Source organism: Rhea pennata, chromosome 12 (assembly GCF_028389875.1).
Source record: "Rhea pennata isolate bPtePen1 chromosome 12, bPtePen1.pri, whole genome shotgun sequence".
Classification (NCBI taxonomy): domain Eukaryota; kingdom Metazoa; phylum Chordata; class Aves; order Rheiformes; family Rheidae; genus Rhea; species Rhea pennata.
The window spans coordinates 17,101,335-17,119,239 of record NC_084674.1 but is presented as its reverse complement, the minus strand read 5'-3'; the positions used below and the strand labels follow the sequence as shown (position 1 = coordinate 17,119,239).

The 17,905-nt window shown below is 46.1% G+C and overlaps 1 protein-coding gene across 13 annotated transcripts in view; it reads right to left on the bottom strand.

The window, feature by feature from the left end:
- Positions 1–1,638: 1,638 nt before the first annotated feature.
- Positions 1,639–17,905, bottom strand: part of WNK2 (WNK lysine deficient protein kinase 2) — a 119,323-nt gene continuing 103,056 nt past the window's right edge. For 9 of the 13 annotated variants that reach the window (XM_062585983.1, XM_062585991.1, XM_062585988.1 and 6 more), the window contains 4 exons: positions 15,996–16,040; positions 14,221–14,474; positions 8,457–8,562; positions 1,639–2,869 (listed from right to left, as the gene is read on the bottom strand). In XM_062585983.1, coding sequence (XP_062441967.1) covers positions 2,841–2,869; positions 8,457–8,562; positions 14,221–14,474; positions 15,996–16,040 — 434 coding nt within the window. In that variant the 3' untranslated portion in view covers positions 1,639–2,840. Of the gene's footprint in view, positions 2,870–8,456; positions 8,563–14,220; positions 14,475–15,995; positions 16,041–17,905 lie in introns of those variants that run through there. The other 4 variants (XM_062585989.1, XM_062585993.1, XM_062585994.1 and 1 more) reach the window with 4 other exon arrangements.

Sequence of the window (17,905 nt, the reverse complement as noted above, 5' to 3'; positions counted from 1 at the left end):
CTAGGTAGACTTAATAACTCTGCTGTCAATAGCTAGATTGTAATAAAACAATTCTTTATTTTTCCTTTAACCCTTGTTTCACATTCAAAGTCATTTCAGCAAACACCAAGGAGCTGTTCTCATGGGCACGGTTACGCTTACACTGAACGTACTGGCCTGCTCTCATAGCACCTGGCATCCAAGCTTAAAGACTTTTCTTTTTCTTTTCTTTTTTTCTTTTTTGAGGTGTTTTCCGGGCGGCAGCACACAGCAGCATGAACTGTAGTGACTCACAACGAGCGTGGAAGAGTATCTTCTGCATTAGTCAGACCTCCTGACGAGCAGCGAGCACCCACCAAGCCGAGCTGTAGCAGCCCATGCAAAAGCAGCAGTACTGAGTCGGGTGCTCCAGTGTGGGCTCCAAAGCAGCGCCTGCAGTGACACTACCCTGGAAAACCACAACAGCTTCAGCAGTTAGTAACATCAGCATTGCAATACGCGTCAGGTATCCAGAGGAATTGGCTGGTCCCAGGAGGCGGTGAGACCGGCTGCAGCTCTGAGCAGACAAGCAGGGCTGGAGATGCTACCAAACCCTCAAACAACCCAGGGGCACCAGGAGCTCAGCACAGCCCTGCTCTGGGTGTCCCACCTGCTGGGACTGCTGTGCTCAGTGAGCAGGCAGAAGACACACACAGTTAATCTCTCTCATCAACTTCAGTAGGGAAATCAGCCTGCACATCGAAGGAGGCTGCAAACAATTCGCCCCCAACATCCCTCGCTAGCCAAAACTGAGCAGCCTTTTGCAGAAGAGATTAACTAAAGCTAGGAGGACGTTGGGGGGGGGGGGGAGCAACATCCACCTAGGGTTTGCCAGAATTTCCAGTTCTGATATTTAATCCTGATGTTACATGTAATCTGAATATTAATGCATTATTTTCAAAACGCTCCTCTGGAGAGGGAGGCCCATTGACCTTCTGGAGTCTTATCCAGGGCCACAAAGGAACCTAAGGGTTTACAGAGGGAGCAGAGTGGTCAGAAAAATTATTACAGAGGTCCAAAAAAGCTGCTGGACAGCAAGGAGCTCCGGGAAGCTCTGCCACGGGATTTCTCTGGAGAAAGGAGCCTTGTAAACTTTCAGGAAATAAAAATTCCAGGCAGCTGCGCTGTGCTTTGCCACTACGATCACTGCAGCAGCGATCCATGGCTGGTGACACGGCAGGGACACGACTCCGGCCCCGCGCGGGGAGGCTGGCGACTCCCACCGCGCCGGGCGGCAGCTGCGGGAGGAGGAGAGGCGCCGGACACCAAAACAGCAGACGAGCAGTGTGGTGCGCAGCTGGACCCCCATCTGCCACCCACAGGAAAGGGACGTAAACGAGAGCCAAAAGTGAGCAAGAATTTAGCAGCAGCTTCAACCCCTTCAGAAGCTCCTGCCTTCACGCAGGAGGTAGTTCCCCCTGCCCTGGGCTCGGACAGGGCAGGCACAGCAGACGAGCGGCAAGACAACCCGCACCTCCACTTTGGCCCCTCCGAGTCTACAGGACGTTTTGGTGGCTCTTTAGCTCGGAGATGCAGCCACACGTCAAAGCCAACCTGCATTCCCATCCCAGCTCACGAGGCAAAATAACCTACGAAGTAAGAGCCTAGGTGGTAACGAAATACTGAACAATGGCACCAAAATAAGATTTATTATTTAGAGCTGAGATTTAGAAGAGACAGACATAGCAGATAACAATGAAACAACATGCCAGGCTCCGGATGCGGGAAAGGAAAAAGACAATGATATTGAAAGGCTTATGGGGAGATATAAATTCATATTTCTCCGGTATCAAAAACAGAGAGCGAAAAGGTCAGAACGTCATAGTCTGAAACTGCCTAAGGGGGGCGCAAATGAAGTCTTTGGGCGCATAGCAGCAGAAGGCTGGAAGAGTTTAGGGCCAAAATATAACAGCAAGGCCAGCACTCTTTCCTTGTCCTCAGGAAAAGTGCTAAGAAACCCACCTTTCTAAAAATAATAATAATAATTAAAAAAAAGAAATTAAGAACTTTGAGTATAACTTCATAATGAATGATTACTCATAAGATTATTGCTACAAACTACTTTGTACATCACCTCAACCCAAGAGACAGCTGAAACCTATCTTCAGGGAATCAAGAAAAAGAAATCTCCCACTACATAATTTTAGCTTGTTGAAGGCACTTTAAAGTCTTTTAAAAATTGCTCCAATTACTGGCTTGCCTGTAGAAGGATTTTAGCCTTACATTTAAAATTAGAAGTGACTTGAGAACTGCATTTAACTCTGGCAAGAAAACGTGTCCAGTCTGTAAGAAAAAAAGAGGGGAAAAATGGAAGGGACAAGAACGAACTTGCTCTGCAGCGAAGTCTCTGTGGGTTGCTTGACTTGACTTAACCAGATTTAAAACAGAGTGTTATCTTTACAAAAGAACCGTTCTGACTGAGAAATTTAAATGGAATGGGCATTTGTCTCCACCGCAGTCCGAACGCGCGTGCCGAGCTCATCTCCGAGAGCGCCGCTGAAGTCGGGACCGACCGCGTGGCGCCAGGGCTGCGCGCGGGAACCCGGCTCACGGCGGGCGCGAACGAGCCGCAACAAAACCCCTTCTCCCCCAAAATATTCTTCCTTTATTTTTGCATAACATTTCTGTATTTCCAACTATAAATAAAATTAAAAAACAAAAAAAAAAAAAAAAAAGGGGTTAGAAAGTTACAAAGCCGCGTAGAGCAGCCCGGCCCGGCACAGAGTGTCTCACGCACGACAGATCATTTCCCGTCTCACTCCTCCTCCTCCCCGGCTGCGGCGGGACCTGGCGCTCGGCGCGGCGGCTGCGGTGGCCACGGGTCAGTCGCCGGCGTTCGCGGTTTCAGCATCTACAAAACAAAACGGCCGCGTGAGAGGCCGGGCGCCGAAGCCCTCGGTCCCGCCTGTTATTTCTTTTTAAACTTTCTAAGCTTTTAGAAGGTGTTAAAGCGCTTGAACAGCTCCGCAGAAGTTACACTAGATCCTGCCCCGCTGCGCACAGCGGCTCGGGCGACGGGCCAGCTGAGCACGGGGATCTGCTCTTTTCCAACGGGGAAAATCCCCCCCCGGCCGTCCCCCCTGCCTTTCACGTGCCAAACGCGCCGTGAATCCGTCCGGGGGCGCTGCATCGGCACGAATCAGCCCGAGTTCCTCTCGGTCACCAGACTTCAGCAACGCCGAACCTCACCGCAGGAGCTTCGCGGCAGCCGCCGAGGCCGAGTCAGCCCCGCAGGGCTCCCTCGTCCCTGCCCCGCTGGGCTGCGGGGGCAGAGGGCAGCGAGCGGCCGAGGCGGGCTCGCGAGCCGCCCGCGCGGCGGACCCACCCGGGAACATCCGCCGAAGCCGCCGACGCCCGAAGTCGCGACACAACCCACGTCCCAGCAACGGCTCCCCCGAGCGATGCGGGCCAGGACGCAGCGGGTTTACCGCGCTCGCGCGGCGGACGCGACGCAGCACCGGCGCAGCAACGCCTCGCGCAGACCCTCGGCCGCAGCTCAGCTCCGCGCCGGCCCGGCTGCCTAATTACAGCCAGAGCCCAACACCGCAAAATCCACGACGTTACTCAGGGATTCAATAAATAATAAATAACCGAGGCAAGAAACGCACGCGATTATGCTTTTGCTGCTTTATAAATTCAATCCCGTAGCACGTTATTCATCCGACCGGGATAGCGACGAGCGCCGGCGCCTCCCGTTGGCATCCTCCGCAGCCCCGACGCCGCAAACGCGCCGCTCCAGCACTGCCATCCTCTTCTACAAACGTCCCCCAAAACCGGGGGCTGCAAAGGGCACACGAGGAGCCAGGAGACTGCAAGAAACCTTACTAGGTCGTTATCAGATATAGTCTAATAGTACCGAACTATTTCACTTGCAACTTCTGCCTCCAAGCCCGCTCCTTCAAAAAGACCCATCTGAACCGACCCCAGGGGTAGCAAGTGGGCAGCAAGCCAGAAAACTACGCAGGCTTTTGTCATATTAGTTAACATTTGCGATATCAGTCTTGCTCAATGTGACTTGAAACCTTTGTTCACTGTTGGGGGGAGCAATATTGAGGTCAAATCATTCCAAAAAGGAGACTACCGGTTACGACTCTCCGAAGCCTGCTTCCAATCGGCGCAGAAGGTTGGATGTTTTCCCTACTCGAACGCTATCCACAAGAACACGCGCGCTAACTGAACACCACACACACACTGAACTCCAAGTCCATGGGACTTTTCCGGAAAAATTTTGAATGTTTTCTGAATTGAAAATAGAGCACTGGGACCACAAAAACTACTTTAAGGGAAAAAGCAACCACTGAAAAAGCCAAGTTAAACTAATGACTAACTCGAACATATTACTGATTTCCCTCCACAAATATCAAATGGCAAAACCTGAAATTTGATTAAGAAACTTGATTTTCTTTGGGAAACACTAGCATTTGGGAACACATCTCTTTAATGCTAAACACAAGTGTTTTTGTAGGAGTGAAGAGACTGCCATATTTAGCCAGGTGAGTGGCTCACTTAACCCGTCATCTTGTTTTTTATGCCAGCTAATACCAAATGTTTCAGAGAAAAATGCAAGAAGCTACACAGCAGACAGTGAAGGAACGGGAGAAAAAGGAGCATTCTACAGACTGATGTAAAGTAATAGTTAAATAATAGCATTTACTCTTTAAAATTTTGGCATCATTGGTTTGAAGCGAAGTCAGCGTCAGGGAGATTGGACCGAGCGCTGCAAGCAGTAAGGGTTCAAAGTTTTCTCCCTGCAATGCCCTGCCCCGCTCCCCGCCGCCTGCGAGCCCCGCAGCGCGCAGACAGGCTCCCGGGCAGCGGCCGCGCGCGCAGCAAGCCAGGGAGGCCGCGGAAAAACAGGATGCGATTATGCGTTTAGACACTCTATCATGATATAGAGCAACCGGGAAGCCAAATTAAGGGCAGATGGGCAAACTTAATTAGGCATTTCCTAAGTACTGGATGCGTGACTTGGCAGCTTAAAATGTTCTTTTGATATTTGTATTCAGTTCCTATAAATTCTTAAATTTAAAAACGTGGGGATCCCAACTCCCTGGCCCTCTATCCCCATCAAAACCTCAAATTTAATCATAAGCATCCATCCTGGCTCCACGCAGCTCCTTACAGAGCTGCTCTGGGAACGTCCAGGTGACAAAGCTATAGACATAGCTGCCATAACGGACAGCTATAGGACATACAGGACATAGGCCGGCCATAAAGGAAAGGGAAAATTTTATCCATGGTGTTTCATACCTGCTTGCCTACCTGCTTTTCATACCTTCATATCAAAGGAATATTCAGAGTCAGGAATAGAATCAGCTCAGTTTTGCGATCGGCAGGGGAATGGTTTCTCGTGTGCAGAGCCTCCTTGCTGTGCCCCACTGCCAGGGCTGTAGCACAGACTCCTCCCCCCCTTGCCTGGAGCATAAGGAAGATATTTAATTACAAACAGGACTTCAGAACTTTTCAATTTTTTTTTCCTGTTAAAAGATGTGGGCAGAGCAATATGGCCAGCGCCTTTGCTCAAATTCTGCTCAAGAAATCCCATTTGTTTCATCTCACATTGTTTGTTTAATTGCTACTGAGGGTTAAAGCAGCCTTCAACGTGATCAAGGATAAGAAAATGTAGTTTAAAGTAAGTAGTCAGAAGACTTGGCAGTGAAGATGGTTATCAGGGAATTAAAATGATGAATACTGCAATGAAAACACCAACCTCTGAGCCTTTCTTTGGCCCTAACACTAGCTAAAGATGCAACAGTTAGGAACACAGATGCTAGAAATGCGAGTTTCATTCGAAGAGAGCGGGTGGATACGCCTGTGTCTGAGTCAAACCTGGCTTCGGAGGGCCCCGCTCCCCGCGGCTCCTGCACCCCGCGGGCCCTCGGCGCGGGAACAGGGTGCTGAGGATTTCTACGCGGTCGCAGCACGGACACTAAGCCGTGAAACGCGTGCAGCACCCAGAGCAGGGCGGCACGGTTGGACGCGCAGACCCGGAGGCTCCTCCCGCAGCACTCCCCTTCCTTTCCTGGTCTGCAAGCTGCATAGAGGAAAGAGACCGCCAAGGGCGCGCACGTAGCGCAAAGCTGCGGCAGGGCCGGTTTCCGCACCTTCCCTTCGTCACGTCTAACTTCTGCCAGCACCAAGCCAGAAGGGTCTCCCGCAGCGTGGGAGCACAGCCCGAGCGCCCCCCTCCCACGTACCCCGCGCTAATTCCTCCCGCCGGCAGCACTACGGATACCACCTGCTTACAACAGCCCCTTCAACCTTCCAGCCTGGCCTGCCTCGTAGCACCGTAACGCCAGCAAGACCGCAGAAGGCCGGAGACTGGGGCCACGCGGCCGCTGGAGCGCTGCGGGCGGCGGGCAGCGGCATTGCAGGCGGAACCCGGGGAACAGCGGGGCATCGCTTCTGCTCCTTGAGCACAAGGAGAGGGACCAAAGGCTGGAAAACAAATGAGGAGTTACCCGGAAGAGCTAGAAACGGACACGCTTCTGTGTTTTAGAAAAACACTGGGTTTTTTGCACAGTTTTCAAGCACATTTTTTTTTATTTTTCTTCTTTCCAATCTATACAATTTCTTGGGGCTTTTAGTGCCACTGACTCTGTCAGTATACAGGGGATGGACTATACAACAGGCAACAGCAACACAAACTGTACGAGTCAGTGCAAGCTGAAGGAAAGCTGGTGTGAGAACATATCTTCCATGGCTGCTCATGAAGCATACAGACATGAACCTAAAAAACTCAAACAAATTAAAGATACATGTTACAGAGAACAGAAATCTCTTACTACAGTAAGTATTTTGCCCAGGCAGAAGACTCTGCATAATTGTGTATAAAATTCAATTCTAACTGAATTGATGGAATAATATATTCAAAGGGTACAAACAAAGTAATTTAGACAGATATAATACTCAAAGTACAATAGAACTATACAATTCACAGCTTGGCAGCACAAGGCATCTCTGCCCTTCAGCAGGCACCATCAAACGTCATTGCAGATGCAGAGCAACGTGCCTTCAAATTTCGTTACCGGTGCCGGGAACAAGCTCCCTCAGGGCTTCCTAGCAAAACGAAACTTACCCTCAGCAAACCAGTCTTAGCGGTTACCTCGTGCCTTTAGACCGAGAGGTGCAGGTGCAGACTCTATGCACAGTAAAATGGGCAAAAAGCAACTTTCAAACAGGAGAGAGGTGTCCATGCCACCTACAGTGCAAACTTAATGAAAATTAAAAAAAGAAAAAAAAATCAAACAAAAGGTGGTCAGACTCCAAAACTGAAGCATTCATTGGTCATACATGAAGATGACAAATAGTAGCTTCACATTTTATTCCATTTCAGTGTGAATACTGCTAGCACTTCAGTGACAACACACCATTTTTAGCCAGGTTGCTGAGCTGAGGACAGAAGACACGCAAGTACTGTACTTACATGGCTCTTACAATAACCCGGAGGTATATTCTCCTATAACCAGGGTTTCAGTTAGCTTTTCACTTATGAAACATGCATGGCTTTGTAATTTAACTAAAATATAAAAGCCCAGTAAGGGAAAGAAAACATAAATCAGATTTGCTGCAGATCTAGAAGAAAACAGTGTTAACGTGTCAGCTAGCTCCCTGTTACAGAAATACATTGCCACCTACAACAACTTTACCAGGGACTGCACACGAGAACGAGCTGCGCTGCCCGAAGCTGTTACCTGTTCTCACGTACACTCGGTAAACGTGCATTTCACTACTCCTCTACACAGACGGTTAAATTTAGGTCTTTGTCTCAGACAAACCTCGCCTCACAGTTATAAACAGCTCAGAAATGACAGTTCAATCTATGAGTTAAAATAATAGCATTTACAGTGGAACAAAACCAATGAAGAACTTCAACTGTAAACCTCCAGGATCTTTGCAAATAAAAGGGAAAACTTGAACTCCCAAGCAGACTGTAAATAAAGTACACCTTCCAAATATTTTTACATCTCTTTCCAGCTGGAACTGAAAAGCTTAAATTCAAGGCACTGTACTCCTGCAGGGGTTAGTGCACTTTTCTAATCGTCAATTCAAGTGCATTAACTTTAAGGACTGCAAGTGTAGAACACCAGAACACAACATAATAAAGTGTCTTCAGCAATGAAAAGTGAGCGAATATTGCCGTAGCAATTGCACCGTCCTTTGCGGGAAGGTCTCACAGTGGTCGCTGGCCGCGGCGGTGGCCGCGCGTGCTCGGAGGACCCGCGCCGGCTGCGGCCCCGGCGCGCCGCGTCCCCCCGCAGAACCACGGCTGCCCCCCGGGACGCACCGGGGCTACGTCGCTCCCGCGGCGGGGCCGGGCGGTTCGGCAGCGGGCTGCCGCCGCGGCGCCGCGGGCCTCGGCCGGCGGGTTCTCCCCAGGGCCGGGGACGGACGGAGAGGCATCGCACGAGGTGCTACTGCGCCAGAAAGAGCGGTACCTGGCATGGGCACGGGCGGCGAGACTCCCGCGGTTAACGCAGCCGACACGGGACAAGACACTGGAGCAACGCACTGACTCCCCAGTCCTGTTCTTACTGAATTAACCTAAAAAAAAAAAAAAAAAAAAAAAAAAGAAAAAAAAGAAAAGAAAAAAAAGGCGTCGCTATTAAGCGTCGATTTTGCCGACCGACGAACGTAGTGTCACGCTGCTGAGCGAGGGGAGCCCTTGCAGGACCAGGCATTTCCCGGGCGCCGCGTCAGGCGCGCTCCCTCCGGCGGCCAGGGCTCCGCCGCAGCTCGGCCGCGCTGCTCCGCCGCAGAGCGTTTGCAAAGGTCCCTCGGCCTGAGCAAGCACCGGGTGCTGCGAGGCATCCTCGAAGTCTGGGCTTTTTTAGAGGCTAAAACAGGAGCTGGGAATTTACAGCAAAGGTTGATGCGGGCGGGAAGGGGGGGGGGGGGTCTTCAGTACAACCTCAGTATTCAAGGAGCCAGCAGATATCCTGAACACGTGAGAACTTAACACCACAAAAAACCTCACAAAATACTTTCAATGTCCAAAGTACGCAAGTACTCCTCGTTAGTGCTGGAACTTTCGCTTAAAAAATAAATGAAGCCAAATGTAGACTTAAAAAAAAAAAATCACGTTTTGTACTGTACTTCTTACTACTCTACGCGCAGAAAAGGGGAGAAGTTTTAAAATAAGCAAGTTGTTAAATTTCTAGGGCATATTTTTGCATATTTGTTTGTGTTAGGTGGTGCAGCCTCGCTGAGCAAAGAACCAGGAGAGGGAGAGAAGAACTGGGAGAGGTTTTTTCTGCCAAGGTTGAATATTCAGCCCTACTCATCATTAAGATCAGGTTTAGGTAAGTCTAGATACCAGCAACAGCACAACTATGCTTAATCCTGCTGAAGGGGCTGCTGAAATCAATTTCAGCAATTTTTCTGAGATTCTCCTAGCATTCATTTCAGTTATTCAGATTTTGCATGCTGGGGTCAGAGAAACACAAGAGGATGGACAGGCTGCCAGAATTATAAGCTTAATCATACTCAGCATCATAGCAATAGCTATACAAAATGCTGCCTGGTCTCTCTGTGGATGGAGCTAACAGGTTTTATTGCATTTTTAATCTCACAAAGTCTCCAAATTCCTGCAGGGATTCCACAAAGCCAGCACCTATTCATGACAGGAGAAAAAGTATTCTTTCAGTCTGGGACTCTCACATGAAATTGGTATTTCACATTTATTAAATTGGTATGAATGTGAAATTTAAGTGGAAGCATGAATATAAGTGTAAGGGTGTTGGAATGCTTACTCTAAGGTTCTGATTATAGTCTCTGTTCTCAGTTAAAAATAAAAATGGCAGTACTGTTCTAGGATTTATTGCTTTGCGGTATGATCCTTTGCTCCCAAGAAAATTCTAGGAAAATACAGAAATATCCAATATCTATCTTTGCTTCACTGTCTCTAGTTCTAATCTGAAACTTGAAGCTTATGACCACCATCAAAAATATCTACTCTGATGGAATGAACATAAAATTATTAATGCATAAAAACCCACCCAAACTAACAACAGAAACAAAAAAAGACAATAAGCAGAGGAACTGAGAACATATTTATAGGACAATTACCTTTAAAGTTGTTACTACACTCATATTCTAACATCCTCAAAATGAGGATTTCACCAGCCTAGACAACTTTAAGTGGTTATTGTGGATGCCTTGCAAATTGAAATACATCACTTCCTATACAAACAATAAATTATAGCAGTGTTTAAAATCATAAAGTGACATTTTAGCAAGTAGTTCTGTATAAAAATTATAATTTGGGGAAAAAAATCACTGTCAGTTGTTTTAAAATGCTGAGAAACCTACACGATCTGCATTCTTCTACCTCTCCATTCTCAATAACCCACTCACTGAAGAAGCAGCTGTGTTCAAGGCTACCTATGCGCAGCTAGGAATAAAACGAACCACCTTGGGAATGGAGAGCAAGTGGTGCAACATCAGAGTCCTGCGGCGCTCCGAAAGCGTACAGCTAGTAGCTACGCGTTACTTATACGGGGTATCAGGATAATGCTAATTTGTCTCTCGTTTCCCGATCACCCATTTTCAGTTTACTAAACCCACGACGCTGTTGGGTGCTACTGGAGACGTGCGTGCGTGCTCCCGCAGGCGTTGGTAGTCCTCCAGCCCCGCTTTCCCGGCCCCGGCTCCCCTAGGAAGCTGCTCCCCAGGCAGCCAGCGTGCCAGAATCGAGGTGCACAAACGCAGCTCTTACCAACCGTGCCAAAGCCACGACACAAACCAGCGTGTTTTACAGAAATCATTGCATCATAGACTCAAAACATGTTCACAGCTTTTCTGTTTGGCAATACTTTTTTCTTCAAAGGCCGTGGGGCCATACAGCAATACGAAGGTGAGAAAGCGCCTCGCTGGTACACCCTTGACTCCCAGACATCTCCAGATGGTGCCTTCAACTACAGAATGGCCAGAGCACTTGCACACAAGGCAGCTCACCTTCCTAGACACACGCCTTTGCTGGTGGCACCCATAATTACCTCTAAGAAAGGGTTTCATCGTGTTTTCTGCATGGATGAACATGAGAGAAATTACTATTTTTGGGAAGTTTGGTTCAATTCTTCCTAATATCTCCCCTTACATTTCAAACTACCAATGATCAGGATTAATTCCTATTTCCAAGTTTAAACGAGAATTGTCAAAAAGGAACATTTCAACGCTCCTGTAATATAACTGGAAGCCTAAAGGTTCCCCCACAAACCCCTAACATCTATCAATCATAATCTGCAGCCAAACTGAGAGGCAATATAATTTCCTTTTTCCTGAAGGAATTCTCATTTCCACAAAAACAAAGTAGAGTTTAAAAACTCTTCCCTTGCATCCTAATTATATTGCTTCCTATACTTTTGGTGATAAACAGGAAGAAAATAAAATCACTGTAACTTTTTAGGCAGCTTATTAAGCACGTAACCCCTTTTTCTCCCCCCCCTCAGAGCAGCTGCTCCTCTCCCCCCAAAGTCACCAGAAATACACATTGTATTCACACCGCAAACAGGTCGCTGATGGCAGCAGAAGTGTCTCAGAAAAAACCGTAAACTCAGGAAAGTTAGTTCTCTATATTCTGGCGTGAAAGAGAAGCCTTGAAACGAGTCGCACAGCTACCCTGCACATTGATAGCGGTGGCTGATTAGTAAGAGCAAATAAAACAGATATAAAAACCATAATTAGACCACATAACTCCACCCTATCAATAAGCATTTGCTGCAATTTTACGTGGGCCTAGAGGTAGGAAATAAAAAACAGAAAACAAAAATAACCAACTTGGAGTAGCGAGTGGCCATTTGGTTTGCTGCCTCCTGCTCGTAGCTTGGCTAGCACCCGAGCGAGCCTCTCACCCCGGGCGGCCCCTTGTCACCTACCCCACCTCCACGGCACACGTAAGCACCCCGCGCAGTCTGCGATCAGCAGAGCATCGTGGGACGATTCCCATGAACCCTCCTGCCGTTCAGAAACATCTTTTCTTCCGATAACCTACAGAGGCAGCCTAGGAAGCAAAGTTACCAAGGACAGTTTGTCCCAAAGTTTAATCATCTGCACTGTCCAAAAAAAGCTCCCTACAAAAGCTCCCTACTGGAAAGCTATTTTTTCCACCGTTTAAGTGATTTGATGGTCTTTCAATACCATTTTTCCCATATAAACTCATTTCTCCAAGACCGAGTGTTACTGGGCTACTTCAAGTCTCCTTTCGCACAACTTTCTCACCTGCAGCCACAGCTCTGAACTGGTCCGTGGCAAACGCTGCGCCAGCTTTGTAGCCACCCATCCCAACGCGAAGTGGGCTAGGAGGACTCGCCATCCACCGTTACTCCACTCCTGCAAGCCCACGTGCGCCCACGAGACCTTCTGCACAAAACTGCCATGGGTGAACTGGCACCGGGGAGTCTCTGCCCGAGCAGGCAGCGTGGCCGAGCACCACGTCGTGGTGTCAGCTGAGGAGCGGGGAAACCCAGCCCTTCTAAGCTCTTTGTAAATAATCTCTGTGATGTCTCAGCCTCGTTGATTCCTTAGGACAACAGCTGTATTTTAGAAAGAAAACAAAGCCTCTCAAAATCAGTATATTAACACAAGGACACTCCTGTTCTCACAGTAACATTCGGCCTTCTCCGCGGGCCTTGAAACACCATACACCAAAGAAACCACAACAACAGAAAGTAACACTGATCCCTGAATTGATGCTACAAGCCAATTTAGACAAAACGACCTCACGTTCTTCCAGAGCGCTAAGTAGGCAGTACATGCCCACCAAGCACCTCCAACTACTGCAGGACTCTTGGAGAGAAATCCAGCTGCAAAAAACACACAAGAAAAGATACAAAGTGACTTAAAAGGAACAAAATCTGTGCCCTCACCATTGCTCTCTCCAGCACCTCTGGAAATCTGCCTGATCTGCATTTACTAGCACCTTCTTCAAGTTACTCTGTGAGAACTAATAGTTTCTTAAGTAGATGTCCCTATTTCTGCAGAACATGTTTATACTATTTAAACCACCACTACACAGAGGGACTATTTACTCCCAATTTTTCTTAATTTATGGCCACTAAGAGTTGATATAAAATTGCCTAATTGAATCGCAAATGCTTTTCCCTGGGAAGTCAGCTATCTAATGCAGACACCAGAGCAGATACGTTAGTGTAGTACCTGCTTCAGCAGGTCTCACGTCATGATCAGCAGCAGAACTACCACCGCTGGATGCAGTCTTTTTCCTTTCTACACACTAAAAAAGGCAAAGTGTGTGTTTTTTTTCTTCTCTCCCCCCCCCCCCCCAATCCAGGTCCAGTTATCTCTGTTTTTAAGGGAGTACCAAAGAGTCCCTTATTAATTTTATCTTCACTAGCTTTGCTTTTGAAGTTCACTTATTTTCCTCTACTTTGGCTCAATTTCCATCCTTTGCAAAAATGAATTAGTCACAGAATGTGACTCCATCTGTGAGGAGGAGGAAGAGGTCTGGGAATCTGCAGGGCAGGAGAGAATCGCAAACTGAAATTTGGGACGTATCTTCACTCGTTTTTGTGCCTATCCCCATATTGTCACTCAGCCACGAAGACAAGCTCAAATGCAGACACAAATGCATGCCACCCATTGAAAATAAAAGGGAGTTAACAGAAGCATTTCTAATTTCCACTTTGTTTCAGTTAATTTTCACCGCCTTTCTGAAGTGGGTGTTTTCATGAGGCAGACAGTCTTAAAGGTGCACGGTATTAGCACTGCACAGCCCAGTGCAACAAGCAAGACCGAAACATCCAGCTTTCCCCCAGCTCGCTTTGAAGCTTCTGCCAGAACAGCAGCGTGCTGCCACCATTGCTCCAACAAAGCCACTAGCCCTGCCATCGCTCTGCCTGATGAAGATTAAACATCAAAATGAAGACGACTTTAGCAAGAGTAAAAACTTAGAAGTCAAACAAAGTATGGTTACTAGTATGTGTATTGCTGTATATTACTGTTAATGAGCACTTTGCAATTTAAAAATATATATATTTTACATATATATATTTCAGCCCATGTATCTGTCAAGATTAATTTCAAAAGATCAAAATTTTTTATTCTGTTTTAGTACTTAATGGAAAGAGATGGACATTTATATGAAACATCTATCTGAAGCAACTTTATGTCCTCCTCCAAATCTGAGTTCTGCAATGGCTTTCAGACACATAGCAAAATGTATGTCCTTCAAGGAGTGCCACTTACTCCACATGTCTCATTCTGGGTTTGCATGGGATTAGCCTTTGGCTCCATGTCTTGCCTTTTTTGGTTCTGCTTCAGTTGGTTTAAAGAGGGTTTTGTCTGTGCAGCTCCAACAGTTTTGCTCGTCCACTGATCAACCAGCTTGTGAAGGTCATCGGTGAAGGTGCCTTTCTTGTTGTTACTGTTGTTGGCCTGGACATGCAGAGTGGATTGCGGGGGGGGCTCCGGGCACGGTACAAGACTGTTCGTAGAGGATCCTGAAAAATCACACACACAAAGCTGACAAGAGCAACTGCTTCTCACCATTTTGCTGCTTGAATACTTTTTCACATCCTGCAGTTCAAATGGTGGCTTTTCTGACTTTTACCCGCCCCCGTTCCTTTCTACGGGACACCTTTGCTTAAAGAAATGGTCCGAGTCCAATCAATTTGTGTCATCTGTTTTACCACCTGAGCCGCTAGCCGTTGTGCCCCCAGCCTAGGTGCAACTAATGGAGAAGAGGGCAGGCAAGACCGCGGTCCCACGGCACTCGCGACATCAGACTTGCAGTGCCTTCGCAGACGACGGCCTCAGGACAGCGTGAGGCGGTACGTGTTATTTGTTTAGAATTTCACTTACTCAAGTTACACGCATTTTAAAAACAAATGTTACCACTTATCTTACTTGCATGAGTTTGCTGTCCTCCTGGAAAAGCTGAAGAAGTGCCACATCAGTGGCAAGCACGGATGGCCTATCGTGCCTCAAAGGCTACAGAAACTTAAGAGTCTCGCTCTGTGCGTTAAGAGCGTCGACTCTGCCATCTTCGTCTAACTGAGGAACACCAGGCCCATGAATGTGCGGAAGACAGAGGACAGGAGGACACGAGCAGGTGTGCTAGTTTCTGACACAAAGATACAGAACTTTTGGTACAGACAGACAGGAAGAGCACTGACAGAGATTTAATTTGATATGCTCATATATTTTTAGAACAACTAGAAAAATATCTGTCCTACTTACGCATTGGTACCTACAAGTCTGACACAGCAAGATTAGCAATAGGCAGCAACTGGAGGTGCAGGAATTTGACCTCAGCAGAAAATATAAAGCAACTTACTTATTTAACAAACATATTTGATACATCTAAATATTTTAAATAGACCATCTCTCCAAGCAAAAAGTTCATAGAACTGTAGTCCAATTATTTATATAAGCAAACACCACCAACATTCAAGCTTTTTTTTTTCTGTTAATCAGTTTCCAGCCACGAAAAATCAGTAAACTAGTTAGTCCTAGAGTTACATAAAATATCTGAATAACCTTTAAATGATCATGCATTCAGCCTGCAATGTGCCTCCTAGTGAATCCTGCTCATTTCCTTTCCTTTTTTTTTTGGGGGGGGGGAAACGGTCCAATGAGAAGATAGATACTTTGACGAAAAGGCTCTTCAATTAGTGTTTAATATTTCATGCATTTCAATAGGAGCAAGATTGCTTTAAGTTATGAATTCCTCCAGCAACAAAACTGCAGTCATGTTAAGCTGTGTATTTAACACTAGACATAATCCAGTTTCTCGCCGCATGCGTGCAGTCTCACACAAAGAATATCACAACTGTCTTGCAGCATGCGTAGTCCCCCAAACATCACAGCACATGCATTATTATGAAGGAATCATGATTTATATGGTCTAATTTCATATCTGTGCAAGTGCACCAGCTCTACTCATAAAAAAAAAAAAAAAAATGCAAAAAGACATCCCATGCCATGAAGGAAATACTGAGAAACAAAAAAGGGATAGTTACTACTACTGTGATCTTTGCCTAGACATAGTCGTTTCAAGGTAGACCCTACAAGGTAAAACAATACAAGACACGCAGAGTTAGGTAAGACTAAACATGACAAATCTGATGGACAAGCGTCTGTACTTTTAAGCAATCAAAAATAGTTATTGTGCAAGAAAGGACAGACAAAGTCAGCAGTTCAGGTGAGAAAAAGGAAGTCTAAATAACTGGACAGCTCAAACCTTTATTAATGTGCAGCCATTCAGAAGCTTTAAAAAGTACAATAGCATGCCAAAAGCAAGGTCCCATGACTTGAAGGTGCATTTTTATTTTTTTTCCCCAAATTGCCTTGGCTTCCTATTAGGAGATTTTGATTCCTACTCTATTTATGCAGGAAATGATGTCAATTCAGTTTGTGATAGGAGGCCAAAAATGCTTTCAGGAACAAGTAAGCTAGTCTGGCTGCAAAGACAAACTGTAAAACAACCCCCAAAGTTCTGTTTTACAAGTCCAAAAAGATACATTGTTCTGCAGGTCTGAGGCCAATTTTCTTCAAATATTTTATTAGTAGGATTTGTGTCTAAATGTGAGATTCTGAACTTTAATTAACAGCAACCGTGAATGAGTTTCCCTTATATCTTGCCCAAGTGCAGAAAGATAATCCAGCAGAGGAGCTGAGTTTTCATTTAATCAAACTACGTGTTTTTTCATTATCTTATTACATCTTTCATCATTCATTTGCGTATTCAGTTGGACAGACAGTATCTACAGTGCCAGCAGTGTACAGAGAGCCCTACTTGACTGTCAGATCTTGCCAGACATGAGCACCATTTGCTATTTCAGTGCCAAATTTCCTGAAAGGTATTTTGGACTTGGGGAAGAAGAGTATCATTATGGTATGGGAAGAGATGAATATCTGGCATGGGGCATGGCAAGTTTATTGTGAAGAAGCACTTGAACACATGAGCAAAATCAGAGGAGGGCTGGGCAAAAAAAAAAAAAAAAAAAAAAAGAAAAAAAGAAAAAAAAGAAAAAGAAAAAAAAGAAAATGTATGTATTTCCTGTATGGTAAACTGGTGTTAATATACTATGCTACTGTGCCAGAAACGCAGCTTTAGATCCAGAGATTTCAGGTCCACATTGACAGAGGCTCTGAATGAGTCTTCAAAGCAGAAAGGAGACATCACTCAGAGACTGAAGAAAATGGGGGGGAGGGGGAAGGGAGAAAAATATTTGTGTTTTGATACGGGTGGCATGAGGAGGAACACAAACATTGCTTTGAAAGATTGTTCTTATTATTTCATAAATATTTTAATGAAGTTGTCTGTTCTGTGAAAATCAAAAGGACATGGCTACGGTAATGTCTTACGCAAGTACGACCAAAAGTTTAGTCAACTCAAAGCCTACAATATGACAAATACAAGTCACAATTACAAGTGAACAATTTGTGTTGTGTTTTTTAACTAGTTTTCTTGCTTTTTTTTCCTCCTCAGACATATCTTTCTTTACCTATTACCTAAAGCAAGCTAGCAACTCCCATTATAGCTACATCAGGGCTGTAATACCAGAATGCCATTTTCTTAACTGACCTGCAGCAGTCTGCATACAGCAACAGGTAATTTTGGCACCACATGTATGCACATGAAAAGCAACTGCCTACAAAAAATAAAAGCAGGCAGCTGACTGCTGCACATCCTCAAAGGCATGTAAAAAAGTTTAATCACCAACTGCTTCTCTTCCTGAAAACCAAGTCACAAGCTTATATGCACCTTAGGTGCCAAATCCAGCCTAGGGAGCCAGAGAACAGGAACCCTGGTCACGTTCGCAAAGCAGCCACACCAAGGGAGCCTACTTCAATAAAAATATTATGGAAGGGTCAGTGGCTAAGAAGGGAGCTATTTCTTCCAAACTATATCACTCCAGCGTTTTGC